This window comes from Eufriesea mexicana, unplaced genomic scaffold (assembly GCF_001483705.2).
Source record: "Eufriesea mexicana isolate 0111107269 unplaced genomic scaffold, ASM148370v2 scaffold3377, whole genome shotgun sequence".
NCBI lineage: Eukaryota > Metazoa > Arthropoda > Insecta > Hymenoptera > Apidae > Eufriesea > Eufriesea mexicana.
Genome location: NW_016911411.1, coordinates 815,794 through 832,640, shown reverse-complemented (window position 1 = coordinate 832,640; position 16,847 = coordinate 815,794). Strand labels below are relative to the sequence as shown.

Genomic DNA, 16,847 nt, shown 5'->3' with positions numbered 1-16,847 from the left:
CCCCACAGAGTCGCTTCCTCCCCCGCACAGCTAACGAAAAGTCGGCCTAAACTCAGCGTCGTGCCTTTCGACTGGCAAGCGAAGATCGAGCGTGGGACGTGTAGGATTACACTCATACAGAGGTACCCAAAGAACGAGGAGAATAAAACGGGAAGACGAGAAACGGAAGCGAAGGCAAGAGGCAAAAAGGATCAGACCTAACCAGAAGAAAGAGACCCGGTGCATAACCGGCGATTCGAGAGTGAGCCCGGTTAAACCCGGTGAAAACGGGCACATATATGATGGCGGTGTGCATGTTCTGGCTCCTCACGTACGTGGGACAAGGGCTGGACCTGGCCGTGGGGAACCGTCCCGTGATCATCATGCAGGATGCACAGGAGCAAGACTACCGGCACGGTAGTGGGATCAGAAAGAAGAGCGAGCTGAACTCGGTAGGCAATAACCTGTTGCACTTCAGGATATATCCACCCGAGGCACCTCACCGGGACGACCTATCCAACTGGCTGCTATTGAACGACGAACCACGGATCTCCTCGTGGACACCAGCAGGTATATTGATCGACGATATGATCAGGGAGCCAAGGGAGCTGCAGACGGTCTTCTTTGCCCTGTCACCAGCTATGTTGAACATGCTCTACTCGGAATACATGAACACCGCCACCCAGCCAGGCGACCACTTTCTACACGAGGATCAGCAGCACCTGAACGGTGGCCCCGTGATAGGTGGTGGCCAACGCGGGAAGAAGCTGCTGATCGACTGTAGACACTCCAGGAACACGGTCAGCCTGCCTATCAGAGTGTGCAACGGCGACACCGGACGGAAGAGCCTGCAAGAAACGAGACAATCGAACTTCGACGATATCTTCGAGCAGAAGCTGAGCACTGCTGCGAACCTGAAGACTGACCCAAGCTCACGGGGACCCGAGAAGCCGCGGGATTATCAGAACGGCGCCACGTTTGTGTCCAGGCCACCGTTCGTTCTGGACACGGGCAAGCCACCCGGAAAGAGGAGTCAAACGCCTGTCGGACGCCGCTCCATCGACCTCTCCGGAGAAAACGCCCCGCATCAAGCTCAACCGCCGTCCTCCCCAGGGAACGACAACAACATCGCTTCTCAAATAATATTCAGATCCACCAAGAGAAGCATACGGTACGACATTCCACAAATCGGTGAGTCTAACTTTATACTTGCTCCTTTGTGCTTAAGATCCACGAGATTGTTCATTGGGGGTCGAGTTTGCGTCTTAATCGAGTTGGTTGGGTAGAATTGGTATTGATGATGCGGGGTTGGAACAGGGCTTCAGTGGAGGGGATAATAGGTCGATGAATGAGGATGCGAGGTAGTGTTTGGTGACTGGCTGGTTTTGCGAATGCAAATTCGAAGCTCTTTTTTTCGTTAAGGACATTTTTCGGGGGGTTTCAACGGCATGGGTCTGACAAAATGGCTGATATCATGGATCTCCTTTATGGCAGACTTGGGATTTTAGATTTGATTCCTTTTTACAAAAATCTCTATTCTCGAGATAATATCCTTTGGACAATTTTGGGGGGTAAATCTTTGAATAAACTTTCAAGTTAAACTCAATGATGTTAACCTTCCTTTGGGTATTTATTTTAGGTCCACTGTAGAGTAAACTTAGATTTCCTTCTAACGAAAGGAAAATTGTTAGATTTTAGGATTTTGGAATCAAAATTATTTGTTACATTCTTAATTCGATGTTACCTATTCCCGTTTCGAGTTTGAACGAAAAATTTCGTTGTCTTCGACTAAAGAACGAAACTCTAGTGATGAAGGGTACGATTATAACATAAAGGGTATTCAAACTACGGGTGGGTCAGACATAGGCACCCGCCAATTGACTCAGAGATTCATTGTTCGACAATACGGATTAATAAACAAAACATGTACGTTCCTACTATAATTATCGAGAACTCTGAATTGCTCTAAATTGGTGGACCAATTTAGCGATGACAAATGGAGATCAACCATTTGTATTGTAAAACTGATATTAAATAACATAATGTTACATCGGTCCTGGTATCTAAAAATTAGTCTCGGGGCTCAGTTTACAGAAACCAGCTGTAACCAAAAAGGTAGATCTCGGGTTCCGTGATCGCAACAAGCCTGCCTATTTATACATCTCGTATTTTTGTCACTGACTAGCGAATCTTCGTCCTTGAGCTATTGCAATGAAATCCAATTCGAATCACTATGACCCGACTAAATTCACCATTCGACAAATGGTTGAATCAACGTTTGAAAAGTTAATTTCGGCGCGTGTAGCCCCTAACTTTATAGCATCCAGCTGTCCTGCAGGGTCTAAATTATTCCTCGAGCTCTTGCTCTGGGTTTCCTTTCACCCCAAATTGCGGAAATTATCTGTACTCTTCGTCGTTCGAGCAACATCGTTGCTGGAAACTAATTCCAAACTCGTTCTGCTCCCCAAATTCGGATAAACAGTGTACTCGGTCTGTGATCATAGTAGCTCTGTCGTGGTACTCTTGGGGTCTTGAAATTTTCTGTAATTCACCGATGTAAATTATTCTCCTGCACTTTGCTCTCAAGGTTCAGTCATTTATCTACGTCTATCTTCGTGGCCTCTTATTGGTGGACGATTATTCGAATCACCGATGAAAATCGATGGTCGAAGAAGATGAGAGGAGAGTAGAGCTTTCGAGGAGAAAATTGACCGTAGAATAGGGAACTGGTCGGTTGGGGATGAAGTGTTTTCAGGATGACAGAGCCCGACGTGTTTGACGAACCCTCGAATTCGATATGAGGAAACTAATTGATCGGGCATCTCGCCTTGAACTCGAGACGAGCGGTTTCTCATCTGCGTGAAAAATCGAGGGGTCGAAAGGGGATGACGGTGGAAAAATGAAGGGCAGTTTCTTGTTGATGCTGCTCGAGTGTCCTTTATATGTCACCCCTTCTGGGACCAATTTTCTGTACGCATTATCGTTGCAGAAAGCCCCTGAGCAGTTTTGGATTACAGCTGTGCATTTTCCACAACCGACATCCTACTTCCTAATCGACCATTTGCAACTATCACTTCGCTGTATTCCACTATACCCTGAAAACTGCACTCTAAATAACTCCAAATCTGATTTCGAGATATTTGTTCAAAGATTAAATATTCTTTTCTGACCTCAATTGTGTCTTGACGATTTAGAGTTCCAGGTCTATTCCTAAGTTTTAGGTTATCACGATTAAAATCAGGTACCCTGGTGTTAAGTATTATAGCATTTGATACCGTGTTATTAAGTATTTAGTATATTACTTATATTAAGTATAATGAGATACTACAATTTTGAATATTATATTATTAGATACTATATTATGTGGTGTGCTGGTAATTACCATAAAATTAGATACCTTCCTATTAAATACTATTACCAAGTATTAAACCATTAGATATCACTATTACGTGCTTTACCATTAGATATAGTCCTGTTAGGTGCCATATTACTGATATTATACTATTAGATACTATATTATGTGTTGTACTAATAGTTACCGTACTATTGAGTATCATACTACCTTTCTGTTAAACACTATACTATTCAGAATTATATTATTATATATTATACTACTAAACATTACACTATTAGGTACCACACTATGAAGAACCATATTTTTTCCCACCACACCATCAAATACTATCACCTACTTTATTACCTATGATACTAATGATACACTATTATGATTCACAGAGATTACATCAACCCTCCTAAAATACACAAATGACACACTGACACCAACAACGCCACTACACCCCCACCAAAGAGTCCCAAGTCCCACCAGCTCCAATATCAACACACCGATGAAAAATTTTCCAAAAAGATGTGGAATCTCCACCAATCTATTTTCACATCCCCCACTAAACCTGACCCATCCATCACGCGAACGTAACTCTGCCAAAGAAACTAAATCCCCGACAATAGCCAGCTCAGCCCGGAAACTCCTAACTCGTGAGTTTGATTACACGATGGCAACGCGTAATTAGCCGCAAGAACTCTTTGCTCATTAGCCGGTATCGATCTCGGAGCGGTCGATGCGAGTGGCCCGTGCTCTTTAATGACTTTTATCGTCCCGGCTGATCGCGATGGCACGCCCTGACCGATGTCCCCGTCGGATTACGACGAAGCGACAATTTAATCGCCGTTTCCGTTTCGCCGCTGCACACAGGCCGTTTCCGCGGAAAAAGGAAAATGAAAAGTGATGCCGGGCCGCGGGTCACGGTATGAATCCTGTTCGAGTGACCTTTCAACGGCGGAGGCGGTCCGGGGAACAGGTCTAGCAGGGCTAGGCCGGTTGATGATGGCACGCGGTCTTGGGTGTCGCTGATTAAGTAATCCTCCGCGTTAGCCACCCTCTCCGCGAGTTTCGGCCTTTCATTCGGTTTATCAGCGCCGAACTCGTTAGGCCCGTGACCACGAAGTTCCGCGTAATGTATTCGGGCAGCTGTGATTAACCCTCGAGCCTGAATAATGACGGGTCATTTGAATTCGGGCTTCGAGGGACTTCTCGCGCAACGAATTTTCGTGATGTATTCCGATTTTAGTATTCATTTTATTTATTTTTTTGGGACCAGAGTGTGGGTGGATACAATATACTGAAATAATATGGTAATGGAATTGAATAATCAGATGAAACGGTTCTTGATTAATATTGCTTATTCGTTGACAATTTTATATATCTTTGTTGGTTTTTATTTAACGAGGTAGAATTCTCTTGGAATTTTTGTTTGGAATTATGTTATGGAAAGTGTATGGTGTTACTGTGAAATTATTGAATATTTTTTGATAGTTCTGTTCATTATCTTTTGTTAGAATTTGCTTACGAAAATTATTCATAAAAATTTTTGGATATTTTTACGACTATCTGGAATTTATATGTAAAAAGGGAATTTGTTTTGTGGGATTTATAAATAGGTCTTAAAAATTTGTATACTTTATAATTTATGCGTGGAAAATATAACTTCTGTCTTAAAGAAAAGTATATGGAAGAGTAATTTGCTATATCGTAATATTATCCTAGTATAACAGCGTTATCACAGTAGTAGTCTCTAATACTGTTCGTGATGGTATATGCTATAGTATAGCATCGCTATTCGTATTGCTATAGTCGAAACTACTAGTATGCAAATTCAGGAAATCCCATTCTTTGGTAACGTGTTATTATTAGCATTCACGTCATGTTGCACATTGTACTACCATGAAAAATAATGCTACGGCATATTATTACCGTGTGCCATTGCTATAGTGCGAATCGTTGCTATAACGTGAACATAGTGTGTCCTAGCTGCGATACTATTAATCAACCACCAACACTATAGTACTCCCGTTACTCTAATATTACCGGGTACCTTACAAGAAAATTATTCAAGATTAACTAGAATCACAGCAGTTGTTAAAATTATGATTATACAATTCCTTAAGTAGAGTCATGTATATGTGCATAAGGTGTTTCATAAGTATGGTCTCAAAATATTAACAAAAATATGACACCAAACTATATCCAATTCTATATTTAAATTTCATTAATTTTCAAAACACTCCCTATATATATATACTGACTCATCAAAATAATTAAATACTCAAAATTCTTGTTACTAAATTCAGAAATGGCACCCAGTATTAAAAAGGAAATTTCTACGCTTAATTTCAGAATGAAAAATTCAACAACCCCATATTCCTTTCCCAATTACCACAAATACAAATACAATAAAAAATGAATACACTTCTCACGCAAAATTCTCAAGACACCTATCCTACGTTAGGAAGAGAAACAAAAATTTCAAAATAAATTAAACAACCCCATCTCGTCGATTATCGCGAACAAAAATGAACTGAAACACGAAAGTTCTTCCCATGCAAGATTTTCAGAAGACTCGGAAAATATTTTCAGGTAAAGATGGAATACTCACATCCTCGTTAATTCTCGAAATTACAAAGCCGCCCTTATTCGTAAATTCGCTTGCCCCACTTGAGCACACTAACGACGCTCGGTCGCGCAACTTTTAAGCACCCTGTAGAAACTCGCGACGCCTCGTCACACGTTCTCCTCAAACTTTTCATCGCGACACGGCATCGCGACGCAATCGATACGGTGGACGTATCAAACGATCGACCGATCGCGGTGAAAATCGCTCGACGTAGCCGCCGGGCCAATCGAACGCAGCAATCAGCCGGATGGATCGGAATGATGACAATTACCGGGTTATTATTACCGATACGCGAGGTGCTCACCTGTTGCGGGCCGCACACCAACGCGGTTACGCGTGTCATCACGCGATACCAATTTCTGCGCCCACGTCATCCAGTTGAAAATCGGCCCCGGCGAAAATAGAAAACGCGCCACCCCTGCGACCGAGGACACGCTCCGCGATATACAGGGTGGCCCGGCTAAAACGGACCACCTGGATATCTTCCTTATTAATTCGTGTATTTATATGAAAAAATTTATGAAAATTGAATAACAAATATAGAGATAGAAGTGAATAATAAATATACGAAGGTACTATAATAAATATACGTATAATTGAAAAATTATGAATAGAAAATGGACGAAAGGGACTAATAGATATATGGAGATATCGTAATAAATATATACGAAAAAGGTGGGGGCAAAGGTCCAATGTTTCGGGAGGCATAGTTAATTAGGGAATTTTTTTGGGAAAGAATTTTTCCTCTAAGGTATTTTTATACGAGATTTCAAGGTCGTCGATATCTTTTTTTCGATGCAACTCTATTTTCTTTATCGTGATCTAACAATGCATGCATTTAACTAAGGGATTTTTTCTCGAGAACAGGTTTGGATTATGTAAATCCTAAATTTTTCTTTTCTTTTTTGTATACTTGTGTGAGACATAAGAAAATGATGTGCTTAGGTTTAGCTATGAACAGAATTTTTCCTCCAGGTCGTTGTTATAAGATATTTCAAGGTCATCGATATTCTTACTTAAGTAAAATTCTATCTTTTTTTTTTTTTGTTTTTGCTTCTTTCATATTTTTATATATGGATCTATCCTCCGAATGACCTTGAAAGCACTCAACGAATAAAAAATAAATAGAAGAGTCGTATATTCCATAAATTTCCGTATTCAACGCTTTTTCGGAGAACGTGTTCTTGAAGTACAATTTAGGTGTAAAGTTTCCAAACGGACACCCTGTATATCTCGTCCTCGCGTGTATGTACACGCGTGATTCACGGATCACCAGCGTGGAAAGTTTGAAGACCTTGTTTCTCATTTTTCCGTCGCTCTTTTTTTTTTAATTTACTTTTTATTCCTTTTTTTACATTCTTCCTTTTTTGCTTTGCTTTTTTTTTGGTCGATAACAGCGATTCCATCGTTGGCTTTTATTGGTTGTTCCATAACGGTGTTAAAATACAATTATCGTGGGCAACAGCGGGGTAGTTGCAAATACCCTTTAAAGGCAATTTTCCATTCGATAGGAATATTGGAATTCTGTGATTTATATTCAATAATTGCGTCGATGATCAAAATGACTTAACGGCTTCACGTTTCGCTTTGAAGAATTACAAATTTTGAACTCGAGCAAATTAGAATAATTTTTTTTCAAATTTAATTGGTAATTTGGAAAAGTAGCTTTACATCGACTTAATGTAAATGGATATGAGACGAAACACTTACAAAATTTCCTCTTTTTAGATTTTTGAATTAGACTCACATAAAATGGATATGAAACGAAACACTTACAAAATTTCCTTTTTTTAGATTTTTGAATTAGACTCACATAATTACCAGTGTAATTATTGGTGTTTATTTTTTCTTTGGAACGAGAGGATATTTTTCTTTCATTTCTTCTCTTTCCATGGTGAGTCATGCTGTATGTTCAGTAATACAGATGCTTTTAATTAAATGGCAAGATGTTTGAGAACGAAATAATCGTATTTTGTTAAATAAGAAAATTTCTGTCCCGTTACGATGAAAATATTGCTCGACGATGGAAATGTTTACGATATATGGAACGAGATAATTGTTATTCTGCGATGACACGCAAATGATAAATAAACGAACGTGAGGTACGGAATATGCGTTCTCCTCCTTCATAAATTATTACTCCATTTTGAACACGTGCGTTTCGTTCATAAATAATGCAGAACGACAAATTTCCCACGGAATTTTTATAAAATTGATTGATAAAAAGCTGCTGTAACGATCCATTGGTATCTCTACATCATACACGAGTGTTTAAATTCGAGTTAAATTATTTAATCTCGTTTATTTTGTCACGTAAAATAAAGAATATAAAATAAAAGAAAGCAATGGAAATTACTATGATTATTTCAAATAGACAGATGAAATATTAGGTGAAGTAAAAAGAAATCTATTATTTTTGCGTGAAATTGAATGCAAAAATAATGAATTTCTTTTTATAAATGCAAATACTGGAATATTCAGATGGTGGCCAACATTGTTAACTTACTTCGTCTTTCATTACATTAGATTACATTCAATTTCATGCAAAAATAATGGATTTCTTTCTACTTCACCTATGTTGAAATATGCAAGATACGAGCAGAAAAATTTTCTCGTAATTTAAACTACACTATGTTACAGCAGTTATTTTTTTACTAAATCCACGATTTTTCTGTATCACATAACGATTAAATTTGCAATAATACTGTGTTCAAATTCCCCGTGTCTCTCTGACATTTACAACTTTTAAAATGTCATTAATTTTTAGATACCGTATCAAGTTACTCGTTCCCTTGTAATACAGTTTGAAATTCACGTACGACCTATATATCGTCGAAAATGAAATGTATATCTGAAACGTATATCATTAAACATATATTAATCTTTTATTCGCTATTTCCGAATTTACAAAGATAACATTTTAACCGATTAACATAAATTTATGCCAAAAATGTGCACCGCGCAAAATATGCAAAATGAATGCTACACTGGAGTAACGTTCCATAATTTCATCCACATTTAGGAAATTTATTATATTTTTAAAATCGAAAATTAGTCACGAGTATAATCTTCCTGGTCTTATTTATCAATTTTTATAATCTCCTTATTATTTAACATTTTTATGTTATCGATGTTTATAATCGGTAATTTCCGTGAAAAGTTAAACCTCGTTGTTGAATGGAAGAAAAGACACAGGAACCTTCCATCCGCGTCACGTTCGCAGGACATACGCATTTTTCACGAAAGAAAAACCTTTTCCAACAACCATAACAGAAGAAAAATCCGAAGCAACATGGCGCGCAGCTGTTGCGTTCCCTCCGCTCCATTGCCCTTCCCACTGCCGCCAAATCCCAAACCTAACCTAAACCATCGACCGTCCATCGTTTGCAAACGATGAGCAACTCCGGATTACAGTTTTAATCGCTCTTCGAGTGCATTATCCTCGCCCCTTTTGGCTCCGAGATAATCCTTGTCTCCACTGAACCTCCACGGTACAACGATTTAAATAAAAAAGAGAAATCACCACCTGCTTGACCCGGAAAACGTCCTCCATACTTCAGAATCTAATGAATCCTGTCTTCTTCCGCCATCTTTAATTCTCTCACAATCTCTTTTTCCCTGTCGCCCTCTTCGTGAATAGTAGATTACATTAACGATGGTAAATCGAATCTCACGATCGAATAGGAAGCGACATAAAATTTAAAAAATTTACTTTGCAATCCAGACTTTATTTCATCTCATTTTAATTGTATCTCGCCAGAGGGTTAACCAAATTAACAAACTGCGTGAGTGGACTCCAAACACGAAATTTAAATTCGACAATTTGTGAACCACTCCCCATTTTCTATATATGCAGAACAGTAATATAATAAATAATAAACTATAAAAATGCAATAATTGGCAGGAACATTGAAGATATTAAATCTTGGAAATTTCGTATGCCTCGATGATATTCTTATCGAATAGTTTCCAAGAATTTTCCGAAATTTAATACCAAGACACGCTGAGAATTGTGAAATGGAAGAATTAAGGGACAAAGGTGTTCGACAAAAAGAAAAACGAGGAAGATTAAAAAATGGAAAAGTACCGAACGGAAAGAACAAAGAAAAGGAAAAGTAGTTTAAAGTAGAAAATGATGAAAATCACGAAGCAAGGTTGAGAGCAGAGAAGGGTGATTAAATTCTTAACCACGATTCCTCCACCATCCAAAGTGAATTCTTGCACATTCATTAATAACGAACCCGTCGTTGAAACACAACGCTAATGGAATTTTTTAAACTAATGAACCAAGGATATTTTTCTAGCCTGTGTTTTTGCTGGCTCGAGTCTCGAGGTTTCGAAGATGATGTCACATTCAAGGTTGTTCCACCCTAATCGATCTCGGGCAAATAAGTTGATGATGCCTATGGGTAAAGGGAAAAATCGAGCGAACGACGCGTGGTGTAAGGAGTTTCTTACGTAGCGAAGCTAACATCCTCTGAAACTAAGATAGAAATATAAAACTCAATAACGCGAATCAAATTACGATAAATACATTTGAAAAATTCACTTTCGATAAAACGCTGCTTTACCCCAGACGTACGAAGCAATTTCACTGATGTTCGCGTAATCGTCGCGAGAAAATCGTCGCGAGAAAATCGTGCAAATTCCACTGTATCCATCGGTAATCATATTTCTCGTCGAAAAGGTTTCCAAACGGGAACCTGGATGCCAGATACAATTGCCACAAAGCCGAATTCGAATCGAATTCAAATAACGTTCGACGAATTTATCGAGACCATTTTCAGAGGGAAAAAACGAGACAACAGGGCTCGTCGAATCGATAGAACGGAAAACTAGGTTCATAGTGTTTTCCCAGCATTATACAATCTCGCTATAGTTTCAAAAATATCTCGGAAACCTGTCGAAAATGTAATCCAAAGCTAACTCAAATCTAATTCGAACATAATAGAAACTCAATTCAAATATTGGCAGGAAATTTCAAACGAGATGTTTTTCCTATATTATAGAATCTCATCATGGTTTCAAAAATGTCTCGCAAACCTGACGATAATATAATATAAGCCTAATCCAAACCTAATTTAAATTTAATCCGAACGTAATGGAAACTCCATTCAAATATTGGCGGGAAATTTCGAAGGAGATAATGTTTCTTCTATATTGTAGAATTTAGTGCGATGCAATTGCTTCGAAAGTGTCTCGCAAATCCTTTGAAAACCTAACCTAGATCTAATTCACGTCTAATCAGAACTTAATTTAAATGAAATCCAAAACTAGCGCAAACCTAACCTAAACTTTGACGCGAAATTTCGCGAATACGACCAGTGAACCTTGGGGGCGATTCGCGTCAATTTTGCATAAAAATAGTACGCGATCGATGTCGCGAACAATGTGATAGAAAAATTATACGTACCGCGACGGAAATAGTGGCGAATTAATGGAAACGCCTAGCCATCGTTGAGACCGGCGCGAACGACGAAAATAGGGTCGCGATGGAAATAAGTGAGAAAACACGGGGATGAAATAGAGGGGAGTGTGGAGAAGAGAGCGGAGAAATAACGAAGTCCGTAGGACGGAGAAGAAAATCGGTGATATTAAAGGATAACGAGGTATTGGGACAGGTGCAGACGTAAAAATTACAAAATGGTGACGCGAGAAGCTGATGGCAGGGAGAAATAGGAAAATCGCGATGTGAGAAGAATATCGAATCGATAAAATACCGAAATTGGAGAACTCAATTTTTAAAATACAAAGAAAAAGACAGGGCCAACTTCTAGTTTTGAACATGAAATATTTTTAAAAAATATAAAAAGTGAAATTAAATAAAAATTTAGTAAATGTACTAAAAGAAAACAATAGTGGGCAACTGGCATCTTGAATTATACAAATATCAATATAACAGATTTGTTAGTAAAGGATTACCAAATTATTACACTGTAAGAACTCCATTTTGTAACTAATATATATTAAAGACAACTGAAGAATAATCTATCAGAGAAATTATCAAAATCTTAAATTACAAAAATATAAGTACAAAGACTTAAAAATGAGAGTAAACATTAAAATAAAAAATTCATAAGCACGTTAATAAAAGGTTATCACAGATGACCAGAATTACAGTGTAATAATTTGAAGAAATTAGGAAATGTCTCGTAGTTAGTAACTGTGTATAGTTAGAGTGTATAGTCCGAATCAAAACGTGGCTGTAATTTTTGTATTTTTCTTTTGCAGACTGTCCAAACTCGGATGACGGTATGGAAAGGTTTGCGTGTCCTATACCAGACACATCGGGCAGATACCATTGCATCGACGATCACGTCCTGTGTGACGGTTTCATAGACTGCCCTGAGGGCGCAGACGAAGATAGGCAAGCTTGCATGTTTTACAAAACTGTAAGTCTCCAATTAATATTTTGTAACAGTGTATGATATTACTAATAAGTAACATTAGAAATGCCCTATGGCAGTGGTTCACAATTTTTTCGTGTTCCATCTAACATGTAATCAAATTACGTACCATTTTATAGGTTATGTATATTAATCATAGCCTAACACACTAGCTGTAATACCCAAATATGACGGAATTTGATTCAGTTTGTTTACCACATGATAATATTTAAATGTGCCACTGTTACGTACCTTAGGTTGAGAATCACTGCCCTATGGTGCTTGCCATTATCATACGACACTCCATCCTCCTACCTTTCACGATTAATAAATAAAATAGGTCGAATTCGGAAATATACATATCTTTTGTTATATTTTGCATCTCCTTTTTACCATATTTTGCCCGTAATTGGAAATATCGTACAGTTTATTCTCTCATTTTCTGCAATTGACGATTGAAATGGAACATGTAGAAGCATTGTCGATTAAAATAATTTTTCGCATGCGACCAGAAAGTTATATTAATACGTATTATTATTTCAAGGAAAATGCATAGTCCATAAATAATACAGTCGTCAATTCTACATAGAATCTTTTTTTACCCATGTCCTTCGATTTTTCTTAACTGGCTTCGTTTGTATTGAATAATTGCCAATATTCTGTTGCATTTTGTAATATCGTGAATCATAATCCTAAAACATATTCCTCTGCCATGGACTTTCTCTTACACCATTTTCTGCCACATTCTTCGCCACATTTCCGATTTCGAATAGCGATTACGACAGTCGGCCACATAACCTCCAACACCAAACATCAGAATTACTAGCATGTAGTATAAATAATTTCAAATAGTGATCACTGTAATAGTCGACCAGTTAATCTCCGACTCACATGAACCTTTCTTTCACCCGAATCCATACAAAAATTTCTTCTATATAATAGCTCAATTATCGCAACCCTGAATGACAAACAGCCTTCACCGTGCGCGACAGTTTCGCTAATTTCTCGCGCGATTGTGCCACTGCAGCCCTCTGGCGGCTCACGGTTCATCCTGTAATGCGCGCGCAAACACTCGTAAGCCGCGGTGAACTAATCTCGCGAACTGCGAGGCTCGATTTACACCGTCTGACGAGCGCGTAAATCTCTAAAAAGCCTCGTCTCCTTAATTCCCCGCGCCGACAAAGGCGTTTTCCGACGGCCTCGTCGTCGTGGAAAAACAACGGGCCCGGGAGGCGGGAACGGACGAGGGGTGGGGAGAAAAAACAATTGCTCCTGATTTCCACGAGAATTGCCCGCGGTGGCAGCGGACAGAGGGAAACGGGTGGATGAAAGAGGGAGATTAGAGCGGCGGTTTGCACGCGCCGGAAGAGATAAGTTTCACGAACGAACCGCTCGAAAAGTGGAACGAGCTCACAAAGGACGGTACATGAAAGTATTCGAACGCTTGGAATACAAGAAACACGTGTGCTCCCCGGACGAAGGTTCTCGAGATAACGTTGGGTATCGAAGTTAAGGAGAGGTTTGGATTGGAAACTAGGGTGAGAATCTTTTGAGACTTTTTTCTCTCCCTTGTGAATACTTAGGTGGAGGATTCTAATGTGTATTGAATCTTTTTCGTGTCTTTTATTTTTTGTCGCGATAATAATTTCAACAATTTTTAATTACTGCTAATTTAGAATTCTGCTTCCCCCACCCCTCCCCCATTCTTTCATTGACACTATAGGTATTATACTCTATATTAAATATACTCCCATGTAATATCATTATTTTTTTTTGTATATTTTTTTAATACAGAAAGCATAAATGTAAAATTACGATGGAAACGATATTTCTGTAATGAGTATGTCTCCTTAACGTGACCAAGAATTTTCTAAAATAACTTACTTCGAGCCAGTAGGTATTTCTGATTTACGTGTTAATGAAGATTGTTGAAGACCCCAGTCGTAATTAAAATGGATTTAAGAAGACACGATGCGTTATTTCACGAGATATTTTCGAGGAGTAGAAAGAGAAGATTTTTAAGAGCTACGGAAGTATTCGAACGTGTACAGAAATAAACTTTTTACCGTGTAATTCGGTTTCGCTTCGTTCGCTTTCGGGTCGTATTTCAGCTGACTCTTCATTCGCATTTTCACAAATTGAGTTTCGCTTGGAAACGACAATGAGATACGCGACTGAATTTATGGCATCAAACAGCGTAAAGTATAAACGTGATGTATTTCGCGCTTTATTATGATCACGCTCTTATTATTAAATATAATCGCAATCTTGTTTACGTAAATAATTACAATATTGCACGATCTTAACACATCCATCACCATCATGATTATCGCGGCGGTAAACATGTTGATTAACCCGTCAATTACCGACCTTTTTATATTACGTAATTTAGCAGACTTCGTATTTAATTAGAATATATTTTTTAAATATTTAATACGAGTATTTCCCATATCCGTATAAATGAAAATAAAAATATATAAATACCGAAGATAGTTAAAAATATTCTTTCGTGCAGACTTCTATGTAATTTTATCATTAATTTCAACTGTTCCAAAGTAATAAATATCATACGAAAACTACACCCATGGGACGATAAAACAAATACGGATAGTATCGCATACTCGCGCAAAAGTGACGTTCGATTTCATGCAGACCGATAAAATGATTCCTCGTGAACACGGCTAATTAACAACGAGCATGACGTAACCAGTACGTGCAAACAGCCCCGAGGAACAGAGATAAATTACACATTAATTACATAAACACAGTAATAATCATGCTTTCGCACATCCTACGCACGTATCATCGACGCATCAGAATTGAAACTGCTAACCATGCTGTCAGAAAAATTCTAACGACGTTTCTATCCACCCATTAATTCATTTTCTACCGATATTCCGTGCTCGTTCGAACGTTTTCGTAAATCAAGCTACACTACCGCCCTCAAGTGGCCATGCGCTGAACCAATGTGCAGTAGCAACGTGTAAACGGTATTTAACCTATAAATTTGTAACCAGTTAACGAAATTTCAGAAGAAAATCTTTATAAGGAACAAAATTGGTAAATTTTTAATGTTAATCATGAAATTTAATTTAATAATATATTAATATTCAACGCTAATCGTGTCTTATCGTCGTTGGAAAATATTCTAACCTAGAAATAGAGTTTCTTATTTAATTTATTTCCCAAATTTTTCTGGAAACTTTTTTCTTTTACAAGAAGATAAAATTACGAAGTGATTAATAAATCTCAAGATTTTATTCTGTTTCTATCCGAGTTAAAAATGTCCAAGCTTCATCAATGTGCGTTTCAAATGAAAAACGATATAGAGGAGTGGGGGAAGCAGGGTCTTCTCGCGAGAGAAGTTTGACCAGCACTAGTCTAAGGTTTGAATAGAGGCTGCTGAGACTTTCCGCCCAACCAACGTGACTTAGAACGGAATTGGAACTGAAGTATAGTCGATAACTCAAATAGTGTAGTCGTAAAATCGGTCAGGCATCGGAGTTTACGTGTTCAAGCTCCTCGACGCTCGAGTTGACGTAAATTTCAGTGAAAGACGGTTCGTCCCTAGTGATAATCGTAGAGTCCTGCATACGAACCTGGGTACTAGTGCATCCATCTTTAATCTAAGATCTCGTTATATTTCTTCCATTGCAGTTTAAAGTCTTCGACTTTCCATAAAATTGCTAAACCTCGTCTTCCTGCGACCATGATATTTACCTGTACCTTGACACTCCTGCTATTTTTACATCCTGCCTTCGTCTCCTTGTGCTGCTATACACTTTTTCACTCTCCGTGTCGTCTCCATAGCAATTTCTCAAAGGAAATGTAATGCAAAAAAAATATTTTCCAAAAGAATCCACGATTTTTCATAAATTTACTATACTCTCCCTTCCATGATCATGATGTTTACATGTAAGTTGATGTTCCTGTTATCTTTACATCCTGTGTTCATCTCCCTCGGACATTATGCACTTTTCCAATTTTCATAATGTTTCCATAGCAATTATAATGTTTCCAAAGGAAAATATCGTGTGGAAAAAATATTCTCGAATAATTTTCAACTTCCCATAAAGCAACTGAATTTCTTCCTTAATAGTCACCTTGTCACTCACGTTTCCTTTACATTCCAGGTACATTTCTTCCTGCTACTATATCCTGTTCCAATTAGATTATTATTACGATACTAATCTCCAAAGGAAAATATAACGTAGAAAATGTACGTTTTCAAAAAATCCTCAACTTTCCATTATCTATATCTCGAAATATCTCGACACTTTTTGATTGCCCCATCTTTAACTGATCCACCTATTATACTATTTTTATACCAACTCCCAATAAAAAAATATAAAAAAAACATAAACGATATTCGAAAAAAAATTCTGATATTTCCATAAACCAGTTGAACCTCTCCTACCTATAGTCACGATTTTTATTAAAATCTGCACTTTTACCAACTTTCCATTTTATCTGCCTCTCTACCAACGACTCCTCTGTCTACCCACCCCTGCTG

The 16,847-nt window shown here is 38.1% G+C and overlaps 1 protein-coding gene across 1 annotated transcript in view; it reads left to right on the top strand.

Moving 5' to 3' along the window:
* The first annotated feature begins 278 nt into the window (after positions 1-278).
* jeb (low-density lipoprotein receptor domain-containing jelly belly protein) overlaps positions 279-16,847 on the top strand; it is a 19,511-nt gene continuing 2,942 nt past the window's right edge. Inside the window, exons 1-2 of the mRNA XM_017904797.1 lie at positions 279-1,170; positions 12,180-12,340. Coding sequence (XP_017760286.1) covers positions 279-1,170; positions 12,180-12,340 — 1,053 coding nt within the window. The remainder of the gene's footprint in view (positions 1,171-12,179; positions 12,341-16,847) is intronic.